The sequence below is a fragment of the Phyllostomus hastatus genome, unplaced genomic scaffold (genome assembly GCF_019186645.2).
Source record: "Phyllostomus hastatus isolate PE091 unplaced genomic scaffold, TTU_PhHast_1.1 phas_contig_495, whole genome shotgun sequence".
Lineage (NCBI taxonomy): Eukaryota > Metazoa > Chordata > Mammalia > Chiroptera > Phyllostomidae > Phyllostomus > Phyllostomus hastatus.
The window spans coordinates 512088-538625 of record NW_025333895.1 but is presented as its reverse complement, the minus strand read 5'-3'; the positions used below and the strand labels follow the sequence as shown (position 1 = coordinate 538625).

Sequence of the window (26538 nt, the reverse complement as noted above, 5' to 3'; positions counted from 1 at the left end):
CCAAGAGAAACAAAGTATGTACAAAAATGTTCAGCATAAACTTATTTGCATTAGTCAAAAACTAGACACCCCAAATGTTCATCACAGAAAAACATTAAACAAATTATGGTATATTTATATAATGAGATAATATATACATTGCTGGAAATACTTTCATTAAAAACTGTACTCTAAGATAACAGCACTTTTAAAATTTATTCGCTAAACAATACTGAGAATTAACACCTCACACCAAACTCCAAAGATTTTTCTCCCACCTTCCCATCCATACTTCTGCCAAATGGGACTACTCACTGTTACCCAAACATAACCCAGATCAATGACGTTACTGCATTTTTAAAAGGAAAAATCTAACTTTTTGTTTTCTTAGTGTAACAACAAACCCTTTTTGTTTTCCTATTTTAATAAGACTTTTTGCTTCCTTATAATAATAATACTAGTGGAAATAAGAAAAATAATTGCAGAACTCAGAAATTAGGTAGGCACATGCCTAACTTTTTAGATAATTATTTTTATGTTTACATTGCTTTGAAAATTAACTTTTACTAACTGCAAAATGTTGTGAGCATCTTTTCATGTTATCTGACAGTTATCCTGCTCTAGCATTTTTTTATCCTCCCTGGAGGACATGCATATTGATTTTAGAAAAAGGGCAAGGGAAGGAGGAAAGGGGTGAAGGTGGGGAGGGAGAGAGCAGGAGAGAGAGAGAGAAACATCAGTAAGAGAAACTGTTCCTTCTTAAATGTGCCCCAACCAGGGAGGGGTGGGAGTAAAACCACAACCTAGGTATATGCCCTAACCAGGAATCGGGAATTGAACCCTTGACATTTTGGTTTAGGTGACAACACTCCAACCAACTGAGCCATGCTGGCTGTGGCTCTGAATTAGTATTTTTTTATGATTATTTTTTAAATATATTTTATTAATTATGCTATTACAGTTGTCCCATTTTCCCCCCTTCACTCCCCTCCACCCTGTACACCCTCTCCCACCCATATCTCCCCTTTAGTCATGTCCATGTGTCATACTTGTAAGTTCTTTAGCTTCTACATTTCCCATACTATTCTTACCCCTCCCCCTATCTATTTTCAACCTACATTCTATGCTACTTATTCTCTGTACCTTTTCCCCTCTCTCCTCCTCCCACTCCCCTGTTGCTAACCCTCCATGTGATCTCCATTTCTGTGGTTCTGTTCCTGTTCTAGTTGTTTGCTTAGTTTCTTTTGGTTTTGCTTAAGGTGTGGTTGTTAATAATTGTAAGTGTGCTGTCCTGCATTAGTATTTTTAATGCACAGTAAGTAACTTGTCACATGGATATACCATAATTTACTATGCCAAATCTCCGATTTTGCAATATTCAAGCTGTTCTACTTCCTTTGCTGTTATAAACAAGGCTGAAAGTACAGCCGTGATTCTTAAGGGGCAGAAGATGGTTTCCACAACCACTCTATTCCCCTGAAGATCCAGCATAACCCTCGTGTTTTAGATTTTGACGTATTCTGCCAACCTGTCCTTCAGAAAAGCTGCATCAATGTAGATACCACATTGGTAGAACCCTTACAGCAATTATCCTGCTGGTTTGGAACAGTCACTCAATATACTTGTCTCGTCCTCCTTCTGGTCTATGTATCTAAGAATTATATCCAAAGCTGCAAAGAACTACTTATACAATCTATTGACTCCATCCCATTCAAGCTTCAATGCACTGTTTGCTTAACCCACGTGCTGACTGATTTAAAAAAAGGTACTGCCATACACACGTTTTCTTGCTCTGTCAGTTGAGATGATTTAACAGTAGTAACACCCAGTAGCAAGCAATAAGCACACCTAGTGTCAGGATCTTGGTTTCTAATTTACCAATAAAAGGAACCAGGGCTCCCTAAAGAAATGGCTGATTCTAGGGCTGCGGTAGGTTATACACATACAGAACATATAGAAGTGTCAGCGAGGAAAGAAACCCTCCCCAATTTCCCACCACAAAAAATACAAGCCCACAACCACAGGAGTATGTCAGAGGGACACAGGAGCTAAGTAGAAGAGTTCCTAGTGGCCAAAACTGGGACAAAATGAGCAATAAAATAAATGAAGTAGTACTGGATTATAATCTAAAGCATAAGATGAATATCCATGAGTCCATACTTAGACAATACATGGCTGAATAAATAAAGGGAGAAATGAGACAAATCTCCCATGCAGAATTCCAAATGACTTGCGTGGACACCCTGCACTCACGGAGGGTGCCCGTTCCTACGTGGGCTGTGCATAGTGAATTCCTTCAGAAAAGTACAGTGTGGAAAGGGGTGAAGAGTAACTTGGTGGAGAAATCTGACGAACAAGACCTCAGTCAGACCGTCAAGGTCAACATCGACAGTGGTAAATCATGTTGATAATATGTACCCCTGATATGAGATCATGAAAATGGTACTTTACTTATACATTCTTCCTAAAAAATTATAAACCCCATGAGAAAAACATCAGACAGATCCCAGCTGAAGGGCATTCTATAAAATACCTGCCCAGTAAAACTGTCCAGGTCATCAAAAACAAGGAAGGCCTAAGAAATTGATATAGTCAGAAGGAGAAGTGAGGACTAAATGTAATGCAGTATCCTGGATGGGGTCTGAAACAGAAAAAGGATATTAGATAACAACTAAGAAAATCTAAATAAAGTATAGACTTCAGTTGATAATAATGTATCAATTTTGGTTCATTAATTACAAGCATATGACACATATACCATACCAACAGAAGATGTTAATAACAGGGGAAACAGCGCAGGGTATGTAGGAATACTCTGTACTATTCTCACAATATTTCTGTAAATCTAAAAATGTTCTTAAAAATAAAGTTTATTAAACGAGAAAAAGGCATTATTACCTCCTTATTACACAATATGGAAATTTAGGTTTAGTGAGGTTAAGTCACCCAAGTTCACAGAATGATTTGTACTTAATAGGCAATCAATAAAATGCTGGAGTGAATTTGTGGACAAAAACTGGTGAAATGAACACAGCGTATAAGCTCAACGGAAATCAAAAGTAGGCTGTGTTCATGTGACTGATTTCTAGAGGATTTCTTTCTTGGCTCCAATTCTTATGTTCTTTTAGTGCATGGGATAAAGCAACAGTGAGGTTTTGTTCCTTTTTTAAATCTTAAGGTTCTTCTAAAATAATTTGCTCAGAGAAAAATCTAAGCAAGAGCTAATGTTTGTGCTGTTTTCTTCTCCCTGTGTTGGTTTTGAAAGTCGGCCATTAGTTCAAAACACAGTGGTACCACATTCTGTAATTTTTCTGGATGACTATTTTTATACCTTACTGTGAGAATTGGCCCACTGGGTAACTTCTCAGGATTAACAAGGTACTGGGAACTGGCGGAAACCCTTTGAATACACACCCTTTGTAAACTCAAGTTGAAAAATAGAAAGCTAAGAATGGCAGGAAGAAAAAGAAAGTACCCAAACAAAGAAAATGTAATGGAAGGTTGCCATGAGAAATAACCAGCGTGGGGAAGATCATTATTTCCACAGTGGTTTCATGCCTAAAGAAGAAGTTGAATCTTAAGACTAGACCGGAATGTTGTACATGCTTTGTTAAAAAGCCATCATGCAATTCTTAAGAAAAAAGAATAAAACGGAAATACCAAAATCCCACTCAAATCCATTACACCATGCCCTATGTTTACAACATGCTTCACAGAAATAAAATAATCTTTTGGTTACATTTTGCTTTAAAAAAGTCATCTACAGCTTGTCCGAAATAATTGTGGCATTCGCTTGCCAGATTTAGAAATAATTAAGCAATAGTAACAAGAGCTAAGGCAGATCTGCAATCACTGTTCTGTGCACCTTACGTACAGATGATCACACAGATCTGTCTGTTTTAACAACCCTCTGAGGAGGGCTCTATTATTTCTCCCATTTGACAAAGAAGAAAGAAATTAAGTCACTTGGCAAGAAAGTGAGGAGCTGCTACTGGAATCCAACTGGTTTCTTTCTAGCCCACATTCTTTATTCAAACACATACATTGTGAAAGTGAAGAAATTCTCTTGTCAGTAGTCAGTGGCATTTATGATTCCCAATATATATATAAAAAAAATGCTTTTGTTTTCTAGACTCTTGTAACTAAAATTGACATGACACCGATTTTGACAATGTGTTTTCTTTTTACTCATAAAAGTGTTTTCTTGGATGAAGGCTGTTTACTGTTTATAAAAAAGCAGAAATCACTAAAACCCTAATGATGCACAGAGAAATATATCATGCTCTTGAACATAAAAACAAAAGGAAAAAAATGCCAACATGTGTCCCTCCTAGAAGTCAATCAAAAGGGCATTTTCTGCAAATGCTGGGTGGCCTTCAACATGTATCATAATTATTTCAGATCAAAACAATCATCAGTAATCTTTTAATTATCCTGCATTTTATTCTTTTATTAGGGCTAACCAATAAAGATAGATATATTTTTAGACCACCATATCCTGGCCCCTCAAAGAACCATCTTCACAAAATCATGCTGCTGGCATGTTTAGAGACCCTACTGAAACACACACACACACATCTGCTAGGGAGACCTTGTACTGAATGGGGAGGTAGGTGAGGACACCTATCTCACTACTCAGTGCCTCAGTAATCAGAAGTCCTGTCTCCCCTACACAAACACGGGTATTTTCCCCCCATGGACAATGATTCATGTCCATTTTTGTTCTGGCCTCCGGGAAGCTCAGAACCAAATTCAAAGCCCAACTTTAAACAACACAGGATCTCATGGCCTGTATATCTGTGTATTATCTTCCTGTTCTATTCTATTTTCCAAGTTTCTTTCTTATTTACCTTTTCCTATTTTGTTGAATTATAAATATTCTAATAAAGTCCCTCCATACCTTAGTAATGAGGCACAGTATATTTTGTATAAAAAGCCCCTCAAGTCCATTCCATAGTTTGATCAACAAGAATTCTATAAATAAATAACCTAACAATGCATAACCATCTTTATCTCAAACTCAGATTTCAAGAAAATAAAACGTGTGCACCCATGCACACATACTTGTCTCGCCCCGGTGTGACCAGCCCCGTGGCTCTTCCAATCAGCGTCCTTTGAACTTGCATGCCATCCTTCCACACCAATGCAGCAGCAGGGACTCAGTGGGGACTTGATTGTGGGCAGATACGGTTTTGTGTATCTATCTTGGAGATTTGCTCTTACAGGCAACAATAATAGTTCCAGTAAAATTGTCACTGAGTAACACTTAATAAAAGACTTCAAAAGTTGAACCAAAAAGAGACAAGAAACTGATCTTTAACATATTTAAATAAATTAAATAGTGTGTAGGTTTTCAATAATTAATGCTTTAAAACTTCCATTCCAAACACATGCTCTAACACATCGCAGAGAGAGCAAACTGGAACTAGATTTCCACAACCTTGGAAGTAACGGAAGGCATTTCAGAACCTGCCACAAGCATGTGAAGACTGAAGTTGGACTTTTGACACAGAATGAAAACAGAATTCAGGAGCTCTACAGAGATCACACAACATACTGAAGAGAACTCGAACTCTGGGTCGGGCAGTTCTGCCTCTGAATACAGCCTCCCCCACTTCAGCTGCATGACCTTGGACAAGTCTCTTAACGAGTCTGAGCCTTAATACCCCTCTGTGTAAAATCTATGAAATGGTCTCTTTCTCACCAAATTTATGAGAAGCAAATGAGATACTGCAGGGGAAGCAGGTAGCATGAGGTCTTGTACATCAGCGGCAGCTCTTTCCCATCACACTTGAGATTTATGATGTTGGCATATTTTCTACCTTGGGAGGGAGGCCAAAGGACAAAATGTGTTTGGCAGCTTTTCCCGTGTTTGGGACTCAGTGCCCTGTCGGGGATCTGCAATTCCAGATAGCACGCAATTCAGAAATCCATTGTATTTTACCAACATCATAATTTATCTTATCCAAATGAAATTATAAAGAAGAAAAATCAGGCAACAGAAAAACGGACACAAAATATAAATGGTGCAATATGTTTTTTTTTAACCTATGAGCCATGCTAAGGAAAACACCATAGAGCTCAGTATGAAATATCTTCGTTGATTATCTTAAAAAAAAACAAAAAAACAACGAACCCAAAAAACATAATTTCTCAGAGGCAAAAATTCATTTGAGTTTGTCTATTATCTTTGCCTCATTTAGCAAAGAGCTCTTCCATTTCAAGACAATTAAGTAACCATACCAACCTCCCCACTGGTACCAATCCTTATTTACTCTCTTTTTACCTTCCAAAGAGAAAACAAGTTACCCCAAGCATGACAGCTATCTATGTATGATAACCAATGCGCTACCAAAGAATCTTTATTACAGAAAGTAGGCTCCAGAAATGTTTGCCAAATTCGTGCCACTAACTTTAATATATACTTTAGCACTCTATCAGCTGAACAGTTATATACCTATAATGTTGAATCTACAGCATACAAATGTAATGCTGGTGACTTCTTCAGAAAAAACAGCTCTTTAATAAGATAATGTACTGCTATCACATTGTTTCAGTCCAAATATGGCATGATAGTGCCATTCTAAAAATAAGCCTAAGTCCCATGTGATATGCAGCCTTTTAGCTATGTTCATTTCCTTTTAGGGCTCAAGTTTCCCACAGGAAAATAATTCAATGTTTGGCAAAACTGTCCTAAATCATGTATAGATAAGGCACAAATGCTAACTGCACTGTCAATGTTTTCCTGCTCTGCTATTGCTGATTTCCCTTCACAGGAATCCATCATGGGGAGGCCAAGGAGCAAGAACTACTGGAGAACTGGCCCCTGACAAAAGTGAACACAAGAAGTGTCACTTTGAGTTAAAAGGTGTAGGGGAGGTAATTTATGAGTCAGCTAAACTACAAGCCACAAAATTATTACATACAAAGTCATATTCCAAAGAAATGTTTCTGATCATTATAATGGCTTTTAAATATTTATTTCAATAGTATTTTTATTTTATTGAGCAAAATTGCTTATCAAATGCCCTCTTGATACAGGTTAATATAGATTGTATTATTTGATTTATTATTTGCTTAAAGATTTTATACAGCATTATGTGCTAAAAGTAAATCTCAAAATCACTCACTCATAATACACATCAATGATCAAGACCTACATTCCTCAAGCTGTATTTTTATGTAAACATAGCAATCAAATTGTGATCTTTAAGAAAATGTGTTTCATAATGCTTGAGATACTCGGTTTTACTTTAAAAAGTTAGTTTCTTCTGAAAATAAGTCTTAAGTCAGATTTAAGTATATTTATTAAGTAGCAAACATATATAGCAGCTGTAAAATGGTTCCATATATTAAAACATGACTTTAAGACTCTATGGAGTTCCTTGCTCATAGAAGAGTTAACAAACATTAAAATGAGAGTGTCACTGGTCACAAATATCTTCAGCAGTGTGTCATTGAACTGCATTTAGAATTCTATACAAGGTCCATGTTCATATATACATATATATTCACAGGCTATATATAGGTATACGTTCTGGGTTTTTACCTTTATTTACATTATATATTTTTATATAGATTTCAGGTAAAAATTATGCCTCTTGAGCCCTAATATATATTTAAAAATCCTGTTTGAGATTTTAATTTTTCTACTTAAAAACTCATCTTAAGAATAAATTATCAAGAAACTGGTATTTAAAAGCTATCTTATGTCATCATTAATGTATCAAGCTGTGCTTAGATTTTTCTGCTAATTTAAAAACTTAAAAATTACCAGCACCTAAGTATAATACCAATCAAATTCTCTTACTATCTGTGCAATAATTCCTTCCTACATAGGTAGTAAAAGTTCTCATGGTATTCAATTGTTTTTGTTTCTCTATTTAAATTGTTGAGAAACAGCAACTTTAAAAGGTACTGAACAACAGTTACCTCCGATTTTATTTAAGCAAAAGCTTCACCTGCTAATCTCACCAGCTGTAAAAAACACTCCAGACACCAATGAAGCTGTTCTAGAGCTACACATTCATGTCCTTCCCCTAGCACACATTTCTGAGCTGGTTGCCAGTGAGTTTAAGAGAACTTTCTAAGAAGAAACTTTTAAGTTCTTTCTAAGAACTTTGAGGAGATTTTGCAGAAACAATTTATTTTATGCAAAGTACCAGTGAAAGACTATTTCAACTTATTTAACACAACATCAAAATCTAAACTTTTTCTTTTTTCCCAATCCTGCTGCAAACACTCATTTTCTAGGCACTTGACAAATGTTGAACGATCCTTTGGACTCATTTCGGTGGCACCAAGAGAGGTCTGAGGCCTGGATTCCAGTCCCAGTTCTGTGACCAATGAACGCTGTCACAACTCCGGGTTTCTCCTTTCCCGTCCATGTAGGCGGAAGTCTAGATTATGAGCTTTAAATAGTCTTCTAGTTCTGTCACTTTGGAATTCTGTATTTATGTCATTTGCCTACTCAGAAATCTTAAGCCCATCTCCAATTCCTAATGACAATCAAACCCCTTGGCACTGCGTCCAGGCCAGGCAGACCCAACTTATCTTTGACCCGACCCTCCGTTACACCTGGAAACCTCCGGTTCACTAGGAAGATGGCAGCCCAGCTAACTCGTACCGAGAGTTCACTGAGCGCCAAGCACTGCGCTGAGAGAGCACCACGTGCATCGCCTCATTTCATCTTCGTAACACTTGTGCGAAACAGTGTTATTAAGACAACAGAGACTAAGAGGGGTTACATATCTTGCCCTAGGTCTCCCAGCTAGAAAGTGGCAGGGCTAGAATTCAAACCCAGGTCTGCCTGCCTCTCAAGAATGTACTTTTAATCACTATAGATTAGATGGTCTCTTTATTCCTTAAGTATATAAATGGCCACTCTCTTATTAAGGCCTTTGAAGTTTAAAATACCTTTTGCTACAATTTTACTTTTTCCCCCAATACAACTCTTTTTTTTTATTTTTGGATTTACGGTCATCTTTATTGTATTTTTTTTCCATTACCATTTAGTCCCCTTATGCCCCCCCCAATACAACTCTTTTTTTTTAAAGTTCAACTAAATGATATCTCTTTACTCCTTTGGTCCCAAATTTCCTTGCCACCTCTCTCTATCTTGTTACAGTTCTTTACTATAAGCCCAATGACTAGTTCCTTGATGAAGCACATCCAAATACATGTATCTTAATATCCCAGGAATTGTAAGGGACTAATCCTCCTGCAGAACATCTATAAAAGCAGGACAAAATACGGAGACATCAGTTTTTTCAGGGAGCAAATCGTCAAGACAGAACTTAAGGGGTTTCTGATCCCGGAGAGAAGGAAACCCACCAAGCCGCTCCACATTCCCCAGGGCCCTTCCTCTGAAGACAAATGCTGATCTGCAGCAGGCCCTGGGAGTCCCTGGAGGATTCTGACCTTGGCAGCACTCTTTTACTGAGCTTCTGTGAGGCCACCACGCACAATTCTAAATACTTAAGCTGTGATAGTATCCAACTTTCATAGTAATTCTAAAAGGGAGGTATAATCCATTTTACAGACTAGAAAACCAAGAGCCAGAGATTCATGTTCTTTTAAGAACCTTTGTTTTTATATCAGGGGAAAGAAAGTGATCCACAGCCCACCATAATCACAGTAACAATGCAAAGAGCTTTACTATTATACGTCTGATCCTGACCCAGAGTCCTATGCTGGCGTCATCTTCCTTAAAGATGAGTATTCTTCTGAAGTTTAGACAGATCGAGATTACCTAATACACTGTCAGAAGTAGAATCTAATTTTAACTTTATTTCCAGTGCTCTGTAGGGTGTAATACACATCATTAGTATGATGATGTGAACAATATACGATGTTCATATAATCTAAGTAGAAATGGTTTCAATCCTTATATCTATCATGCCGTGAAGAAAGAGAGCTTTTAAAAATGAAAACATCTTTTGAGTCAGATTCTGTTCTCCAAGGGCCAGTGAAGACAGAGACCCACAAATGCCTTTTTTTTTTTTTTTTGGTTTAGCTATAAATAAATGGCTCTGGCAGTGGGGATTTCCCAGTCTTTCTGGAAGAAATTTCAGAAATAAATCATGCTGTTCAATGCTGTATTTGCTTTCTCCCCAAAATATTGGCTTACTAATTCAATTCAACAAGTATTTCTTGAAAACTAATGAACACAAAATGTAAAGTTTTACTTTGAAAAGATTTTACTGTTGTATTTTGTTCAAACCGATATAATCTTGTGGTAACAAACTACTAAATCTTTCATGAAGTGACTGCAGTCATGGTGATCTGACGTGAAGATGTGCTTTTTACTTTGCAAAGGGCTTTCTTATGTCATATATTGATAATTATTGGTCACTTTACTAGGGCCTTCTGTCTACTGATCCTTTGGGTTTCCTCAATCCTGTCCAGCTGGACACCTTATGGAACCAGTAGGGGAGATGAGGCTGTAGAGAATCCTACTGACCCAGAGCTCAGCCCATCTCACATACTGCTTTCCAGGGAAATCGACCTAACACACATCTCCTTACCTAGGAACACCATAGAGCAGTTTGTTTTCCTCTTGTGATCTCATAATGCCAGACCCTGTGTAGCAGTCACTTATGTACACATACTCGTTACACACACATGCACACACCGCTCACACTTGTTTGCTTTCATGTTATTCCTTCCTGTGATGTCAAAAAAGATACTTTCCCATATCTGCCTTCTCTTCATAAAAAATAAAGTTTAAAAATCTAAAAAAATCCCCTGGCTAGTAGCTCAGTGGATTGAGCGCGGGCTGCGAACCAAAATGTCGCCAGTTCGATTCCTAGTCAGGGCACATGCCTGGGTTGCAGGCCAGGTCCCCAGTGGGGGCCACATGAGAGGCAACCACACATTGATGTTTCTCTCTCTCTTTCTCCCTCCCTTCCCACTGTCTCTAAAAATAAATAAATAAAAATCTTAAAAAAAAAGAAAAAAATGTTTTTTTTTTTAAAAGATTTTTATTTATTTATTTTTAGAGACGAGGGAAGGGAGGGAGAAAGAGAGAGAGAGAGAGAAACATCAATGTGCTGTTGCTGGGAATCACGGCCTGCAACCCAGGCATGTACCCTGGCTGGGAATCGAACCTGCGACACTTTGGTTCACAGCCCGAGCTCAATCCACTGAGCTACGCCAGCCAGGGCTTAAAGATTTTATTTATTTATTTTTAGAGAGGGAAGGGAGGGAGAAAGAGAGAGAGAAACATCAATGTGCGGTTGCTGGGGACCGTGGCCTGCAACCCAGGCATGTGCCCTGACTGGGAATCGAACCTGCGACACTTTGGTTTGCAGCCCGCGCTCAATCCACTGAGCTATGCCAGCCAGGGCTGAAAATGTTTTTAAAAAATCTTAAAAAATAAAAAATAAAAAAATCCAAATGTGTATACCTATGAGGCACAGTGACAGAGTGGGTCAGGAATCAAAAAGGTCTTACAGCCTCAAAACTCAGTTTCCACAACTGTCAAGGAGGATTCAAGATCCCCCTTGCCTGCCTTCCCAGGAGGATACGTGAGACAACGAGCAGGAAACTGCTCTGTAGAGGGCCGTAGGTAATGCAGTGCTACCAGGCCCTCATTTTCCACCTCAGTAATATGTTCTAAACCTCCTGATTCTCTACTTCTGCTAAAACTTACCTGCCTTTTCCTAAATGTGGTCTATGCTCCTCAAAAAAGTAATACGCCTGCACAGTTGCGAAGGCCTGTCCGGACAGAAGTCAATAAAAACAGCAGACCTCTTACTCCTCCTGCCCTGCCTGCTCCCTCCAATGACAACCATTTTCATCTTTTTTTTTTAGCTGTTTTTTATTTATATTTCTGAGCAAAATAATTAAAATGCTATTTTCCATTTTTTTTATTGCAGTTTCCAGGATGTGGGATGATACTGCAGCTCTGCTGCAATCCCCAAGCTCATCCATCCCCCTCATCATGACTCTCAACATATTTCTGCCACAATTTTAAACCAGTATTATTTATAACTCAATCACACTATATAATTAGATTTCCTTTTTTTAACATTCTATTTTTCTGAAGTTACTGCCTAAATTCTTCTTTCCTTCAGTATTCTATGTATCTATCACCAATTCTTCCCCGACAAACCTGAAAGAGTTGTAAATCCCTCCCAATGATATTTTCTTAAAGATACCACTCCTACTGCCCTCCTTCCATCTGCTCCCATTGGGACCAGTTGCTTTCCAGGTCTGCTGCACATCTAACTTGCTAGGGCTTTCCTTCCTACCACTGTGGGAACGCCTTCACCTCTCACTATACTGGAGTCCCTGTTTCCTGGGTTCTACATCTTCCTCTTTCTTGATTTCAGCTCTCATTCTGGGGAAGCCCATCTTCAGTCACTTTCTGAGAAAGTATGTTAAGTAAGGAGGGTAAATATTTCAGACCCTGCATATTTCAAAATGAACTTATTTAACTCTCACACTTAAATGACAAGTATGGGTGATCACTTTGCAAAATACTGTCAAAATCACTTTGCAATTTATTCCTTATTACCTGCTTTATTGTGGTGGAAAGTCTAATGCTATTCAGATCCCTCTAACTTAGTTTGTTTCCACTCTCCCATCCCTACTACAGACCAAGAAGTGCTTAGGATTTTTCTTTGTTTCCAGTGTTATGAAATTTTATAATGATGTACTGTCAAAGTCTTATTACATTAAGCTGGTCCTTTTTATTGTGAAAACTCATATCCCACAGTTTTGGAAAATCTTCTACTGATATTTGAGAATTTCCTTCTTTCTTGTTCTCTATTTTGTTTCTAAAAATTATGCTAGTTAGATAGCGAGTCTCCTTGACTGAGCCTCTAACTGGCCTTGTTTTTAGTTTGCTTGAATCTGTTGTTTCACTATCTGGCCTACTTCAGTTTTATCTTCCAGCTTTTCTGAGTTTTAAAAGGTCTGATCATACTTTAAATCTCAGGAGCTCTATCTTATTATCTTTTTGTTTGTTTTGTTTGTTTTATGGCATTCTATTTTCTTTTAACGAATACAAAAATCGCTGAAAACGTTACAGTAGAAATTTTTTTGAAGTTTTCTTCTGTGACTGACACTGTTTCTGCTTCCTCTGATTTCTTTTGTTCTGGGCTCTGTATTTTACAAGATGATTTTTCTTAAAGACTAGTGATCTCTGGCTGACTGTTAATATTGAAAGTGAAGGAGTAAAAACTAATTAGTATAAAAATAACAGTAACCTAGATTTTCTGATTCTCAGTTCAAAGTTCATTTAGGCATATTATGATGTCTTTTGTCTCCAAATTTTGAAAAAATAAAAAAGCCAAATGATTTATTTACAATCATAAAAAAATGTTTGTATTCCCAGGGTTGAAAAATATATTAATAATATATCCATTCAATATATAATATTTAGCTTTTCTTCAACCTGAAATAGATAAATTATGCAAAAATCAACATATAGACTGATCAATGAAGACTTTTAACAAATCTCATAGTGCACAGCTCTCCCATCCTTAAACTCCCAAAACTCTGCTCATGACAGTAAGTTTTGGTTTGCCAATAATTTATTTAACAAATCTTTTATGATACAAAACCACATAGTCAGTGAAATTAAAACATTTCGTACAAAACCACTGTGCAGATTTTTTTAAATCCTCGCCCGAGGATATATTCACCGATTTTAGAGAGAGAGGAAGAAGGAAAGAGAGAGAAACAACGACCAGCTGCCCCGGTACATGCCCGGACTGAGGATTAAACCCACAACCGAGGTCTGTGCCCTGACCGGCGATGGACCCAGCACCTTTTTGGTGCTTGGAACGACGCTTCAACCAAATGAGCCAGCTGGCCAGGGTCACTGTGCAGATTTTTAAATTAAACCTGAAAAGCTTAGAATGCTCTCAGAAACCACCTTATTATATGAGAACCTGCAACCTTGTTGCTTTATTTTCAAGTTCAAAGAGGTGGGCAATGCATTCATAGCATAAAAATTCAAGTTTTCCCAACCCTTAAAACACTGAAACCATTATTCAAGTAAAAAGGAAAAGTCATTATAAAAACGAATTTATCCAGCAATAAAACCTAAAGAAAACCCCTTCCAAATGGAATTTAGGGTGATTCAACAGATTCATGAAAAATTCAAACATCCATTCTGGTTTAAGGTAGTTAGTTCTTCATTAAAATGGAGCACTTGTCTTTTTGTAACTGCTTTTCTGTTCTAACAAGAAAAAAACCACACCTTTGCTAAAATAAATCACTGTATAAAAACACACAACTAATTTACAAATATAACAATTTGTATGATCTTATTTTAAGGTGTACTGTTCAACATAAATTTCAACATAATCAACAAAAGCTTATGCTTCCTCTGATACCAGTCATATACCATATAAAGTTAAATGTACTGTCTTGCCAAAGCCCAAGGTAACTGAGTCTAAAAATATACTTTTTTCTCATTCTGATCTAGTCAGATTGGTATTTAACCCAAACGTCATCAAATGTTGCATTAAGTATGCCAGGACGAAAAGATTACTTAAATACAAGCTCTCCAAATGTGTACCACATAGAAACTGCCCCTAGCTACAGCAGATTGTAGGATTGCATCCAAGCATGTCCCCTTCCCCCCGACATACACAAATACACACATGAAAATAAAAATCAAAAAGCAATATAGACAATGAATGTGAGAACAGAGCTGATACTTGGAAGAAACAAACCTTAGCGTTTATATAGTCCAATGAAGACAAGATAAACTGGAAAAACATCTCATATTAAGCAAGTATCAGTTGGCAAGAGGGTTGGGAGCTTCATTTTTCTTTAAATTATTCTATCCACTTAGCTTCTACTTTAATTTTAGACTGAGACACTGACAGAATCTCTAATGTAAAAAGAAGAAAAAACAACAACAAAAAAACCTCTCTAACAAGACCTAAATTTGGCATTAGGACAAAAATGTAAAAACCTATTAACAAAAACTATTATTAAAAGAGTTGCCTTTCTGATCACTAAAAGACCAGTTTGATTATCCATTTCCAGGACGTCAAACAGAAATTTTCTGTTTTCCATCATCACAAGATGGAACCCAACTGGAGGAAAAGATTAAAAGGGCTCTCTCAGCAACCCCCAAAAGTAAAATCTACTGATTTAATTTCAATTTTCTATAAAAACTAAGTCTTTAAAATTTCCATAGTTGCTTCACTAAAAATTCTCAAACAAGCTGTGCAAATCTGAACACGTTGCATTCTCCAACATACATGAAAAAAAGTTTTCTTGTGGAATTATACTACTTCAATAAAGAGGAAATGAGGACACATGGACAATAACAAGGTGGGTGGAAATGGGAGGGAGAGGTGGGGGGGTGGGCTGGGATGGGGGTAAAAGGCAGAAAACTGTACTTGAACAATTAAAATAAAAAGAAAAAAGAGGAAATGTATGTAACTGTTTTTTTAGAATCTAACAGAAAAGGTTTTCCACTTGAAATGGCAATTTAAAGACACTGCTAACTTAACTTGAAATTTCAATATGGATTCTAAATTTTGAAACAACATAGAATCAAATTTTCTAAAACTAAATATAAAGAGCAAGCAAAGTTTGGGGAAAAACTCAGAATCTTAAGTTTAAATATCACACACTACTTAATCACTTAAAATAAAAATTTTTAAATAGAACACATCTGAGTTTAAAATGAACTGACATCTAAAACCTAACATAATAAAGCTGCCCTTATTTTAAAAGGGGTACAAACTTTTCCTGTATCATGATGGAAAACCAAAGCCTATCTGCCTATTTTATAAATATCCATGTCCTCCTTGGATTAAAAAATCTACTTTCACCCACGTCCCTTGGGTTTCTTCCACCTTCTATCTCCCTGAACATCACTGTCCCATTCCGATTACAACTTTTAGCCTAAGGCAAAGATCATGCAAGTCCCCTGAAGACTTCAAAACATTAAAAGCAATAAAATAAGTAGAAGAAATACTCTTGTGCATGGAACTGCTGGGAAACCCTTCTTTCCTTTTAGTAAAATAAGTCCCTTGCTCACTTTAAGAACAAAACATCACTGCCACATATAAACACACAGCATTCTCAATTAATAATTACAGAGAATAAAAAATTCTTATAGATTTTGCTAGTACTTTGGCTTAAAAAGAAAAAGACTATTAAGGAAAGAACTGTATCCTAAAAGAGAATGACAATAAGAGACATAGATAAATAAGAATTTCTCTTATCAAAATGTGGATTCTTTAACACTAACTAAAAGAATGCTTTGAAAGAGAACTACTTGCTACTTCATTAGTTGATTCCATTTAACCACAAAGAGAATATCTCAACTAATCCCCTTCTGTTTTAAAAATGAACTAGTTAAATATACATTTTACTGTAAAAGAGAAATCTAATTCAATTCAAATATTCTCAATACATACACACACAAAAGTATGCGCAGAATTACTGCAACAGAATCACTTCCTACGCACACATCTCTTTAGATCTCCATAAAGCATGGCACAAAACAGCTCAGATTTCTGTAAATTGTCTAGTATTTGACTATGCTTTTGCATCATGGTTCATTGCAAAATTCTAAAATTAATATTTAAGTGTCCTCATTATTCACTGTATTGAGAATTCTCTCAAGAGAATAAGACATAAAACATTTGAATTTCTAAATGACACTGTTCAAACTTGCAGTGTTATACTTTGACATATATAAACAAAATGTTAAAACCCTGGTAATTCATCACTGCATTTTAATATCCCCTGTTAAAAGAAATCAATTGCATATGAAGCCCAAACAACTGGAAAGCACCCAGAAGAGCAACTAGAAAGCGATGACTTTTTAAAATGCTGACGCTTTTCACACCCAGGTTTGGTGGTGCCAACTGGAGAGGTGTTAGATATGACTTTATTCATTTTAAATCTGAGAAGTGTAGTCATTTCCATGACATTACAAAAATTGGAACCAAGAGCAATTTATTTTCACGGTCCTGATTCTTCTGATATAAAAGTACTTTTTAAGAAAATCATTTCTGCAAACTTCGAAGGTGTTTTGGATTGATCATTTGTTTCCTATTGCTTAGAGTCAAATTATCTTGTCCCAGATTTTCTAGTGAGCCAGGAATACAAAGAGAGATAAAAGAAACACATGCACACACAGTGACCCAGTATATGAACTACTTCAGACATGGCATCCATTAAGAGGGCCTTTGCTCCTTACTGTGTAAGGGTCCTTAGCTACGACCTGACTTGCACAAGAAGTACACATGGCCCCTGAGAGGCGCTTTAGTCCCCTTTGAAAGACACTGTTGGAGAGACTATAAATGACACAGTTGCAGAAACTGTTACTAATAGCAAGCCAGGTGGTCAAGAAGGATGCGAAGCGGTTGCTGCGGCCAGTGGAGCTCTCCAACAAGAAGTAGATGATGTACGGCAACCAGAGGATGTAAAACACACTAGTAATCCGAAAGAGGACCATGGCATAGCGCTTGTCAGGACAGGCCTGCACCTCCCCAGGCTCCCCACTTTGGCTGCTGAACCGAGCTTGTCTTTCGCTGATTTCCTTTGTGTGGTGTTGGCAGATGCGAAAGATGTTGAAATAGGTGAAGCACACAATGAGGGCTGCCGGGGCATATAACATCATCACGATGAACAGGGTGAAGTAGGGGTTCGTGTGCCAGGACTCTGCACACCACCGAAACACATCTCCATGATACCCAGGTTTGCCCCAGTGGAAAAAGGAAGGCAGAAAGACCAGTGTGGAATATAGCCAAATGAGGAAAATACACAGGCGTAGTCTCCAGGGTGTAACCAGGGTGTTATAGGTTAAAGGTTTAGTGATGGCAATATATCTATCAACACTGATACAGGCCAGAGAGGTCATGGAGACACTCTTCAGAACTGATACTATAAAACCAAACACCTGGCAAGTCAAGGACTCCTCTATTGGAAGTGGGTAGTGGAGGAGTGATAAAGAAGGAACCAGGCAGCTGACCCCAACCAAGAGGTCAGCATATGCCATAGTCTGGATAAAATAACTTGTAGTGTGGTGATTCAATAAAGGTGCACAGTGAAATACAAAAATCACAATGATGTTGCCAGAAATTATCAATACAGTTAGAAACACAATAATCAACACTTCCAAAAGGCAAAAATTGACAGTTTCCAAATAGCCAAACGCCAAGAGGCAAAAAGCGTGGCTGCTCTGATTACCATCCAAGGTGGAGTTCATCTTGAGCTCAGGAGTGATCTCTCACTTCATGCTGCCCCGTGGCCGTTGCCCACAGTTCAAAGGAGCAGCTGCTGTCATTGCGGTCAGCTTTGTGTGTTTGTAATAATGCCCAAGGAGCCTCAGTCCCCAGGCTCGCGATGCTGCTGCTCTGATGCATTGCCTGCAGTGCAATTCCCCTTTAAGTCCTTGGAATAGGGAGAGCCAGCAGCAGTTGTCTGGCCAGTCCCAGATGCGGCCACAGTACCACGTTTACCGTGTACATAGTGCCAAGGGAGTAAGGCAAAGTCTGGGTACAATGTCTTCAGGCCAATGAGGGTAGGGGGTAGGGGCAGAAGACAAGGGAAGAAAATTAGCTTCAGCAGGAGTTGTAATGAGTCTCCTCTGAACAGCTGATAGAAGAAAAGGAGAGAGCATTTTATATTTTGCATCCCAATACAAAAATCAAAGATTCTGGCTAGCTCAGGCTGGTATCACCCCTCCCACCCCACCCCACCCCGAACTACCCAGCACCCCACGTAACTAATGGGTCCTTACTCTCCAGAGGAGGCGCAGCAACAGCAAGCTTTCATGATCAACATAAAACAAAATCAATTGTAGTCAGATCAATCTACCCCCATTTTCCTTTCACGGGAGCCTTTTGGGGGAGAAAAGGAATCTGCTTATTGCATTTCTAAAAACATTTTACCATAATTACCATGAATAAAATTAACTAAAATAACTTATTTTCTTGATTCCCATGTAATATTTTGCCTCTTTGAAAACATCTCAACAGAATTTATCTGTCTAACTCAATTTCAGAGTGTTACCTGTAATTCTGCATGCTGCAATCCAAACAAAAGCCACAAAACATCCTTAACAGAAAGCCTCGCAAAGCAGGAATGTGCCTCAGCCGGGTTTACTGCAGAACTGAGACACAGAGGGAGGGGATAAAGGAGTAGGAGGGGAAATCGGGAGAGAGGGGGCTTGGGAAAGAGAAGCAGCGGGGGGAGGGGAAAGAAAATGCCTATGCAGGCACACGCTCTGGCATCTTCAGCAGCTCATTAGGATTCATCACCAGATTTCCAGACTGCATAGTGGGGGACTAAATGAACACGCCCGCAGTGCAGGGTTTCAAAGCTGTTTCCTCGTCTGTCTGGAATCCCCCTTTTGGTAGATGAACAGAAAGAACTCAAACTGCTAGTAAGGAAAAGAGGTAGTAACTGGGACATTGTGCCAGCCAGGAATTAGACTGAAACACACTGCCAGAGGGGTAGGTAATGCTGAGAGGAAACTCCTATTTTCTTGTAGCATTTTCCCAGGGAACAAAGAGCAATGTTAAAGCATGAAAGCGTGTTGTGCATTAACAGTGCATGGCGACTGAGGAATGGTCATTCAGCAGCATGTGAAGTTCTGGCCAGAAAGCTAAAATTGCAGCATTAATTTTTCTCTCACAATTCACTGGATATTGGCCAATATTAAGAAGGATGGCCACAATAGCAAGCAAACTTAAATATCAGTTTTTCAAGAAAAAACAAAGAATCTTACCCATTCTTAGTACTGCAGAAATAGTACACACACAGAAAAGAAATTACATTTTTCCTGCATTTAACACTATCCTATGGTTTTGAGATGCCACGTTTTGCTCTAGTTCCCTGAGACACAGTACATAAATATATAAGTACATAAATGTATAATAAAAGATGGAAAAGTAACGGTACTGTTTCTACCAGGCTTGAAAATAACAGGAAGTTGCATGGTACAAATTAGCCTTTGTATCTCAGAATACACAATTTTGTTTGTGTCTACTTAAAACAATGCAAAGTGGGATTTCATTGTGGCTCTTCTGATAATGTCACAAATGATAATTTTCAGCTAATTAGAAAATGTATATATTTTTTATCTTTTCCCCCAGGTGCCTTTGGATTCTCAATTCACCCTTCTAAATAAAGTTCCAAAGATTCAACATCGCAAAAGAAAATAAACATATGTTGGTTATTTGTAAGCATTCCAGAAGGTTGCACACCTGGGTGGAAAATGTTATGTGACCCAAGTCGCATTTTTTGTTTCACACACATGCTTTCTCACTGCAGGCAAATGACCATCCATAACCAGAACTCAATAAATTACATTTTAAGATCTGAAGCATAACACTTATTGTACAAAGGCAAGAAACTCAAACACCTACTGAGAAGGAGCCCGGCAGCCACATTCGACAGGTCCCACAGAGGATACAGCAACGTGTGGCGCAGTGCCAGCAGAGGCACGGAACTGAATTCTCACCTGGTTCCAGCCCTAGCTCTCCTGCCACTCCAGCCTCTCTCAGACTCAGTTTTGTCATCTGTGGAAAGCGTCTCACACTCCCTATTTCACAGGGTTGTTGAGAAATAAAGGAGACTTACCAATACTTATCGCAGAGGGCATATACAGCTTTACTTTCTTCTCACACAGTTTCAACAGCCTGTGTTTTCCTACCAATCCCGCGGCACTGCTTGAGGCTGGGCCCTGAATCCTAAGTGCCCTCTCTCACTATGACCACCCAGTTCTAAGACACGCAGCAGTTATTTGGATACTTTGCTGAGGCTAGCTCAACGGGGATACCTAGAAAGAAGATGATATGGCATCAATTATTCCTTCTGCACAAATAATTTCTCTGCCTGTGTCTCCAGCCATGAATTCACTTCTGAGGTCCCTTCTGCATCTACAATTTGACTGCTAACACACATCTGCCACCCGGATGTCCTGTAGAGACTTCAACCACAGCGCCCAAATACTGAATACAGTTTTCCCACCAAATAAGCCTCTCTTGTTTTTTCCCAACATTTCCCCAGGCATTCAAGAATGAAACTTAGGAATCATCTCAGCCACTCTCTCCCTCAATGTACTGTTCTTAGGCACCATGCCCTGGAAACCTATTTCTACACCAGCTCTCAAATTCACTTCCACTTCAGTATTTAATACTTTACTTTTGTCCATCATTAAACACAGTCTAGACTTCTAGCCTTATTCCTCTTCCTAATATATTGTTTCTGATACATCTATATCTAGTACCACATACTTGGTTTCGGTACTCTGCTGTTCAAGACGAATCAATGGCTCCCCACAGCCTTTCCAGTCGGCACCGCTGTGCCACATCCCCCAATCACCTTGCCCTTCAGCCAAACCATCTGCCGTAGACTTCATGTTTAAACCCCCATCTTTGAGTGCTTAATAAATAGTAAATGAAAATAAGGAATGATTTCTGACAGTTACAGTTCAATAAACAGGAGAAGCATTTGTCAGAGTAAGGAGCCCAGGCTTTTCCAACTCCTTGTGAATCTGGGCATGTAATTATTCTCTCTACACCCAAGGTTACTCGTGTTTGAAACTACATAGTTATGCTGATAAAAATATATCACATTGGCTGATAACTTAAAATGTAATAAAATGTAATGGAACTATAAGCTGGTATATTATTGTCATTGTACAATAACAAATCTTCTAACTTTGTTTTTATTTGAGTAAAACTGCTTTTGGAACTGTAATCAAAATAGTCACATAGAAAACTTTTTTTAAAAAGCCCGATAGCCACACTTCATAAAATCAGTCAGGAGTTGAATGTTTTGTTTTAAAGAAAAACATTTTCTTCAGAAGAGACAACTTTTTAATAACATGGGGGCAATAAATCTATATCCTCACAAAAATCTATACATTCATTTCCTTTTTAAAATAATGCAGTCTCATAATATATTTGATTTTTATAAAAGAGAGAACAACTATTTCTGCATAGTTGCCTGAAAAGCAATACATTAAAAATCAGCTCTAGACCTGGCTGGTATAGCTCAGTGGATTGAGAGCCAGCCTGCAAACCAAAGGGTTGCTAGATCGATTCCCAGTCAGGGCACATGCCTGGGTTGCAGGCCAGGCCCTCAACAGGGAGTACATGAGGGGCAACCACACGTTGGTGTTTCTCTCCCTCTCTTTCTCCTTCCTTTCCCTTCAAATAAATAAATAAATAAATAAATAACTTTTAAAAAAATCAGCTGTAGCCCAGGCCAGTGTAGCTCAGTTGGTTGTAGCACTGTCTCATGAACTGAAAGGTGCAGGTTCAATTCCCAGTCAGTGCACATGCCTAAACTGCAGGTTCAGTCCTTCTGGTTGGGGTGCACATGAGAGGCTACCAATCAATGTTTCTCCCTCTTTTCCCCCCTCTCTAAAAGCAATAAGCATGTCCTCAGGTAAGGATAAAAAAAATAAATAAAATTCAACTTATTTTTCACTGCATGGTTGGATTACAAGTGATATTTTACTTTCTTCTTTATGGTTTTATTCACTTTATGAATCTCCCAATTTCTATGTATTATTTAATCAGTTTTTTAAAAACCAGCCAAAATAGTATATAACATGTCCCTCTGGGTAAAGCTAACAAGGACACTTGGCAGCAGGATGTCCTCTCCGAGCCTCCCTGAATGGGCGATGGCAGATGAAGTCACCTGCTCCACGGGGCGCAGTTCTACTTGTCCTCATGCCATCTGAGCAACGCTCCTTCCAAGAGTCACTGGTACGCCATTCAACTCGAAATGAACCCTCCGAGCCCCAGTTAAAAGTTCTTGCAGAATGAGAATATAACTGGGTGAAACACATGAGGCTGCCAAGATTTAACTGTTTCATTTCTAGTTAAGTATTTTCCTGATCTACAAAAATGGCAACTTTTACATATACGATTCTACCTAATACTAAAAAAATTAAAATAACAAAATGACAGAACTAAGAAGGAAATAAGGCAGGAAGAGAAACATGAAACAAAAAAGGAATACTTTTCACATTATATATATATATATATATATATATCCTTCTCCCAACTTAGTGGCTTAACTATTAGACATGAGAAAGGGTCAATCTCATTTCTTCAAATTCATCAGATTCACTGCTGGGCATTGTCACTTATTATTTGGTAAAAGTGGGCTTAAAGTTTATTTAATTCACGTATTATTTTGGTTCAGTGGATGGGGGTGTATTTATAGAAACATCACAAAACCAATTTGAGGTCCTTTGATTCATCTTCTACTCCTCCCTCTTCATCTCCCACATTCATGCAGTCATCAAGAACCAAGGATTCCACCACCTCTGGAATTTCTCTGAAAGAGTCTCTTTCTCTATCCCTTCTGCCACTACTCCACTGCAAGTCACAATCATTTCTTGCCTAAATTCCTAGCAGGTTTTGCCGCAATTAATCATACTCCACTCCAACTAGAGTAGCCAGAATGATCTTTCTAAAACTAAAAGTGGTAATACAAATAACAACAGTAACTAAGCAGTAATTCATATTTACAATGGTCGTTATCTATGTTAATTTTAACTCTACAAATAAGATACCATTATCCCATTTTACAGATAAGGAAACAAAAGTCTAATGTTAAATCACCCAATGCCAATGGCTTGAATGCAGTAAGTAGAACTAGGATTTGAATCAAGAGAATCTTTTTTTTTTTCAAATTTCAAAATTTATTTTTTATTGTTCTTCAATTACAGTTGTCCCATTTCCCCCCATTATTCTCCCCTGCCCTATCTACCCACCACCTCTCATATTCAATCCTCCACCCCCCCCCCCACTGTCTCTGTCCATGGGTCCTTTATACATGTTCCTTGACTTGACCACGCCCCCCTCCCCATTCAGGGTACATGCCTGGGTTGCAGGCAACCGATCAAGGTATCTCCTTCGCATGGATGTTCCTCTCCCTCTCTTTATCCTTACCTTCCCCTCTCTCTAAAAATAAAAATAAAAATCTTTAGCCCTGGCTGGTGTGGCTCTGTGGATTGAGTGCCAGCCTACAAACCAAAGGGACACTGGTTTGATTCCCAGTCAGGGCACATGCCTGAGTTGCAGGCCAGGTTTCCAGTAGGGGGTGTGCAAGAGGCAACCACACAATGTTTCTCTCCCTCTTTTTTCTTCCTCCCTTTTCCTCTCTCTCTAAAAAAAAATAAAATCTTAAAAAAAAAAAAGACAATCTGCTTTTAGATGGACACTATAAACCAGTTTGCATATTGCCTTCCAAACCTGCCTTTATCATCTGCCTGCTTAAAAAGCTTCAGTGACTTTCTATTTGCCTGAAATCTTAAATATGTCTTGTTTAGGCTTTCTAAGATCTAGCCCCTACCTACCTTTTCTGGCCTTACCTCCTTTCCCACACCATGAAATTGCCAGGCTCTTTCTAACCCTTGAACTCAAGCTTTTCCCTCTGACTTCTAACACCACACATGCCATGCAGCACCCTATCTACCACAACAATAACCCCCTCCCTGGATAACTTCTGAACAAGACAGCTTTTAGAACTCTTGGATGAGAAGATTTTCTTGCCATTTTCCACACATCAGTATGTACAGCTCTCATAAAACTTTATTGTAACTGGTCAGTTAACTACCTATTTCCTCACTAGGCTACAGACTCCCCCAAACCAGGGAACAGGTGTATTTTATTCATGGGCATATCCATGACACCTCACACAGCGCTGGCAAAAAGCTGACTTTCAAAGGTACTTTTTTCAGTTCTTTTTTGTAATATTAAAAGGTATTTTTGACTGACTAAATAACAAATCCCTAATAAGACAGCATGCAATTTTGCTTTTAGATGGAAAGATCTTTCAAGTAAAACCCCAGTTTGATAACTGTTTAATTCACATGTAATTATTAGGCTGATGCACATGAAATTACCTACTGTAGATGAAAAATTGTCAAACTACAATTTTAATAGGATCAAATTTATGTTTCCAGTCTCATAATTCATGAAACCTTTCGAACTCTGGTCTGATATGACTTACAGAAACTCACTAGTGGGGACACGACTTTACAGAGATAGGACATGGGGGCTTAAAATTATTTTCACAAGTAACAATTTGAAGAAACCTTGTCTTAGGCTATCTGTGCCACTATAACAAAAACACCACAGACTAAAGGTTTATAAACAATAGAAATTTATCTCCCACAGTTCTGAAGACCGGAAGTCCAAGCAAGGTATTGGCCAACTGTGTGCCCACAGGGTGGAAGGAGCAAGGGAGCTCTCTGGGGCCTTTTTCTAGGAGGATACTAATCTCATCAATGAGGGCACTGCACTCTGGCACTCTTCACTTAATCACCTCAAAGTCCCCATCTCCAAATACCAACACACTGGGGGTTAGGATTTCAACATATGAATTTGGGGTTGGACACACATCAGCCTACAGCACACCTACTACAGCTACTGCTACATGGAAGCAAACAATATATGGTGGTACCTCAGCAACTTGTTAGCTTCAGAGCTTGTCAAACCTCATACTTGTTACATTTTGATGAGAAAAAGTATTTCAGCACTCGATGCTCATTTGCTACTCATCGCATTTGCTAGAACTTGTATGGGTCACGATGCCACCTCCCAAGAGAAAATGCTCCATCAATTGTTTGCTCACCACTCGTTGGAATGAATTAACAATGAGTACTGACGACTACCGAGGTGCCCTGCAGTTTTAAAAGCCCACTCACAACCTATTTTCTTACAGACTCAGACAGCAAGAGCACTCAGTTGTGGAAAAGGAGAATCATGGGCTATTTTGGAGGGCAGGACTCAAGCACACTATTTAATTTTCCAGAATGCTACAGCTTAAAGGAAGACGGACCCTTTACTTCAGTAATCTCCCCCCAGAGAAGAGGAAGTGAATGGTCGCAGATGTAGAACCTCATCTGAGGTCGCATAAGCCAGTGGCAGAGCTGAAACTAGCACTCAGCCTTCCTAATTCCACGGCCAGTGCTCTTTTGCTAACCTGGTCCCCCACCCTGTCTGGTATCCACAGGCAAGTTCTCATGATTAAGTATTTTGAATCCTTGACTACTATCAAATCTACCAAAGAGATATTTTTAATCATATATAAAACAATTTGAATAATGATAAAATATCATGAGATAAATTTAAATTATTTTTCAAGATTGGTGAAATGTGGTGCAGCCTCCCGGGCTCCCCTGGACACTTAGAAATGTAAATATTGGTTATATGGTCTAATTTAGTTTCTATATAAAAGCTAAAAATACATGACAAAAGAGTCTTACCACTAAAGTTTATCGCTAAAACCACTACAGAAAACAATGTAAATACGTTTCAGAAAACACAAAGCTAGCTGAATGGAAGGAAAGAGAAACATCAGGATACGAGGTCTGTCCAGAAGGTATCCAGCCATGTAATACGAAAATTACAGAAGCTATGAGACACAAGAAACACTGTACATAGGACAATGAGGCCTTAGTCCCCTTCAAATACTTTGGGACCTTTGGGACCTCACACAGTTCACCCAATCATCATCAGCTGTCCCATCGTATTTTCCTGAATCTCACTGATGGTCTGAAATCTCTTCCCTTTTTCAAAGGTGATTTTAGTTTTGGGG

At 38.4% G+C, this 26538-nt stretch overlaps 2 protein-coding genes across 4 annotated transcripts in view; both read right to left on the bottom strand.

Moving 5' to 3' along the window:
* Positions 1 to 26538, bottom strand: part of RABGAP1 (RAB GTPase activating protein 1) — a 141170-nt gene that overhangs the window by 42069 nt on the left and 72563 nt on the right. The window lies entirely within an intron of this gene.
* GPR21 (G protein-coupled receptor 21) lies at positions 15990 to 19052 on the bottom strand. The gene is made up of 2 exons (XM_045846257.1): positions 18982 to 19052; positions 15990 to 18564 (listed from the first exon to the last, which is right to left on the bottom strand). The coding sequence occupies exon 2, from the start codon at positions 18173 to 18175 to the stop codon at positions 17126 to 17128; it is 1050 nt and encodes a 349-aa protein (XP_045702213.1). The 5' UTR covers positions 18176 to 18564; positions 18982 to 19052; the 3' UTR covers positions 15990 to 17125.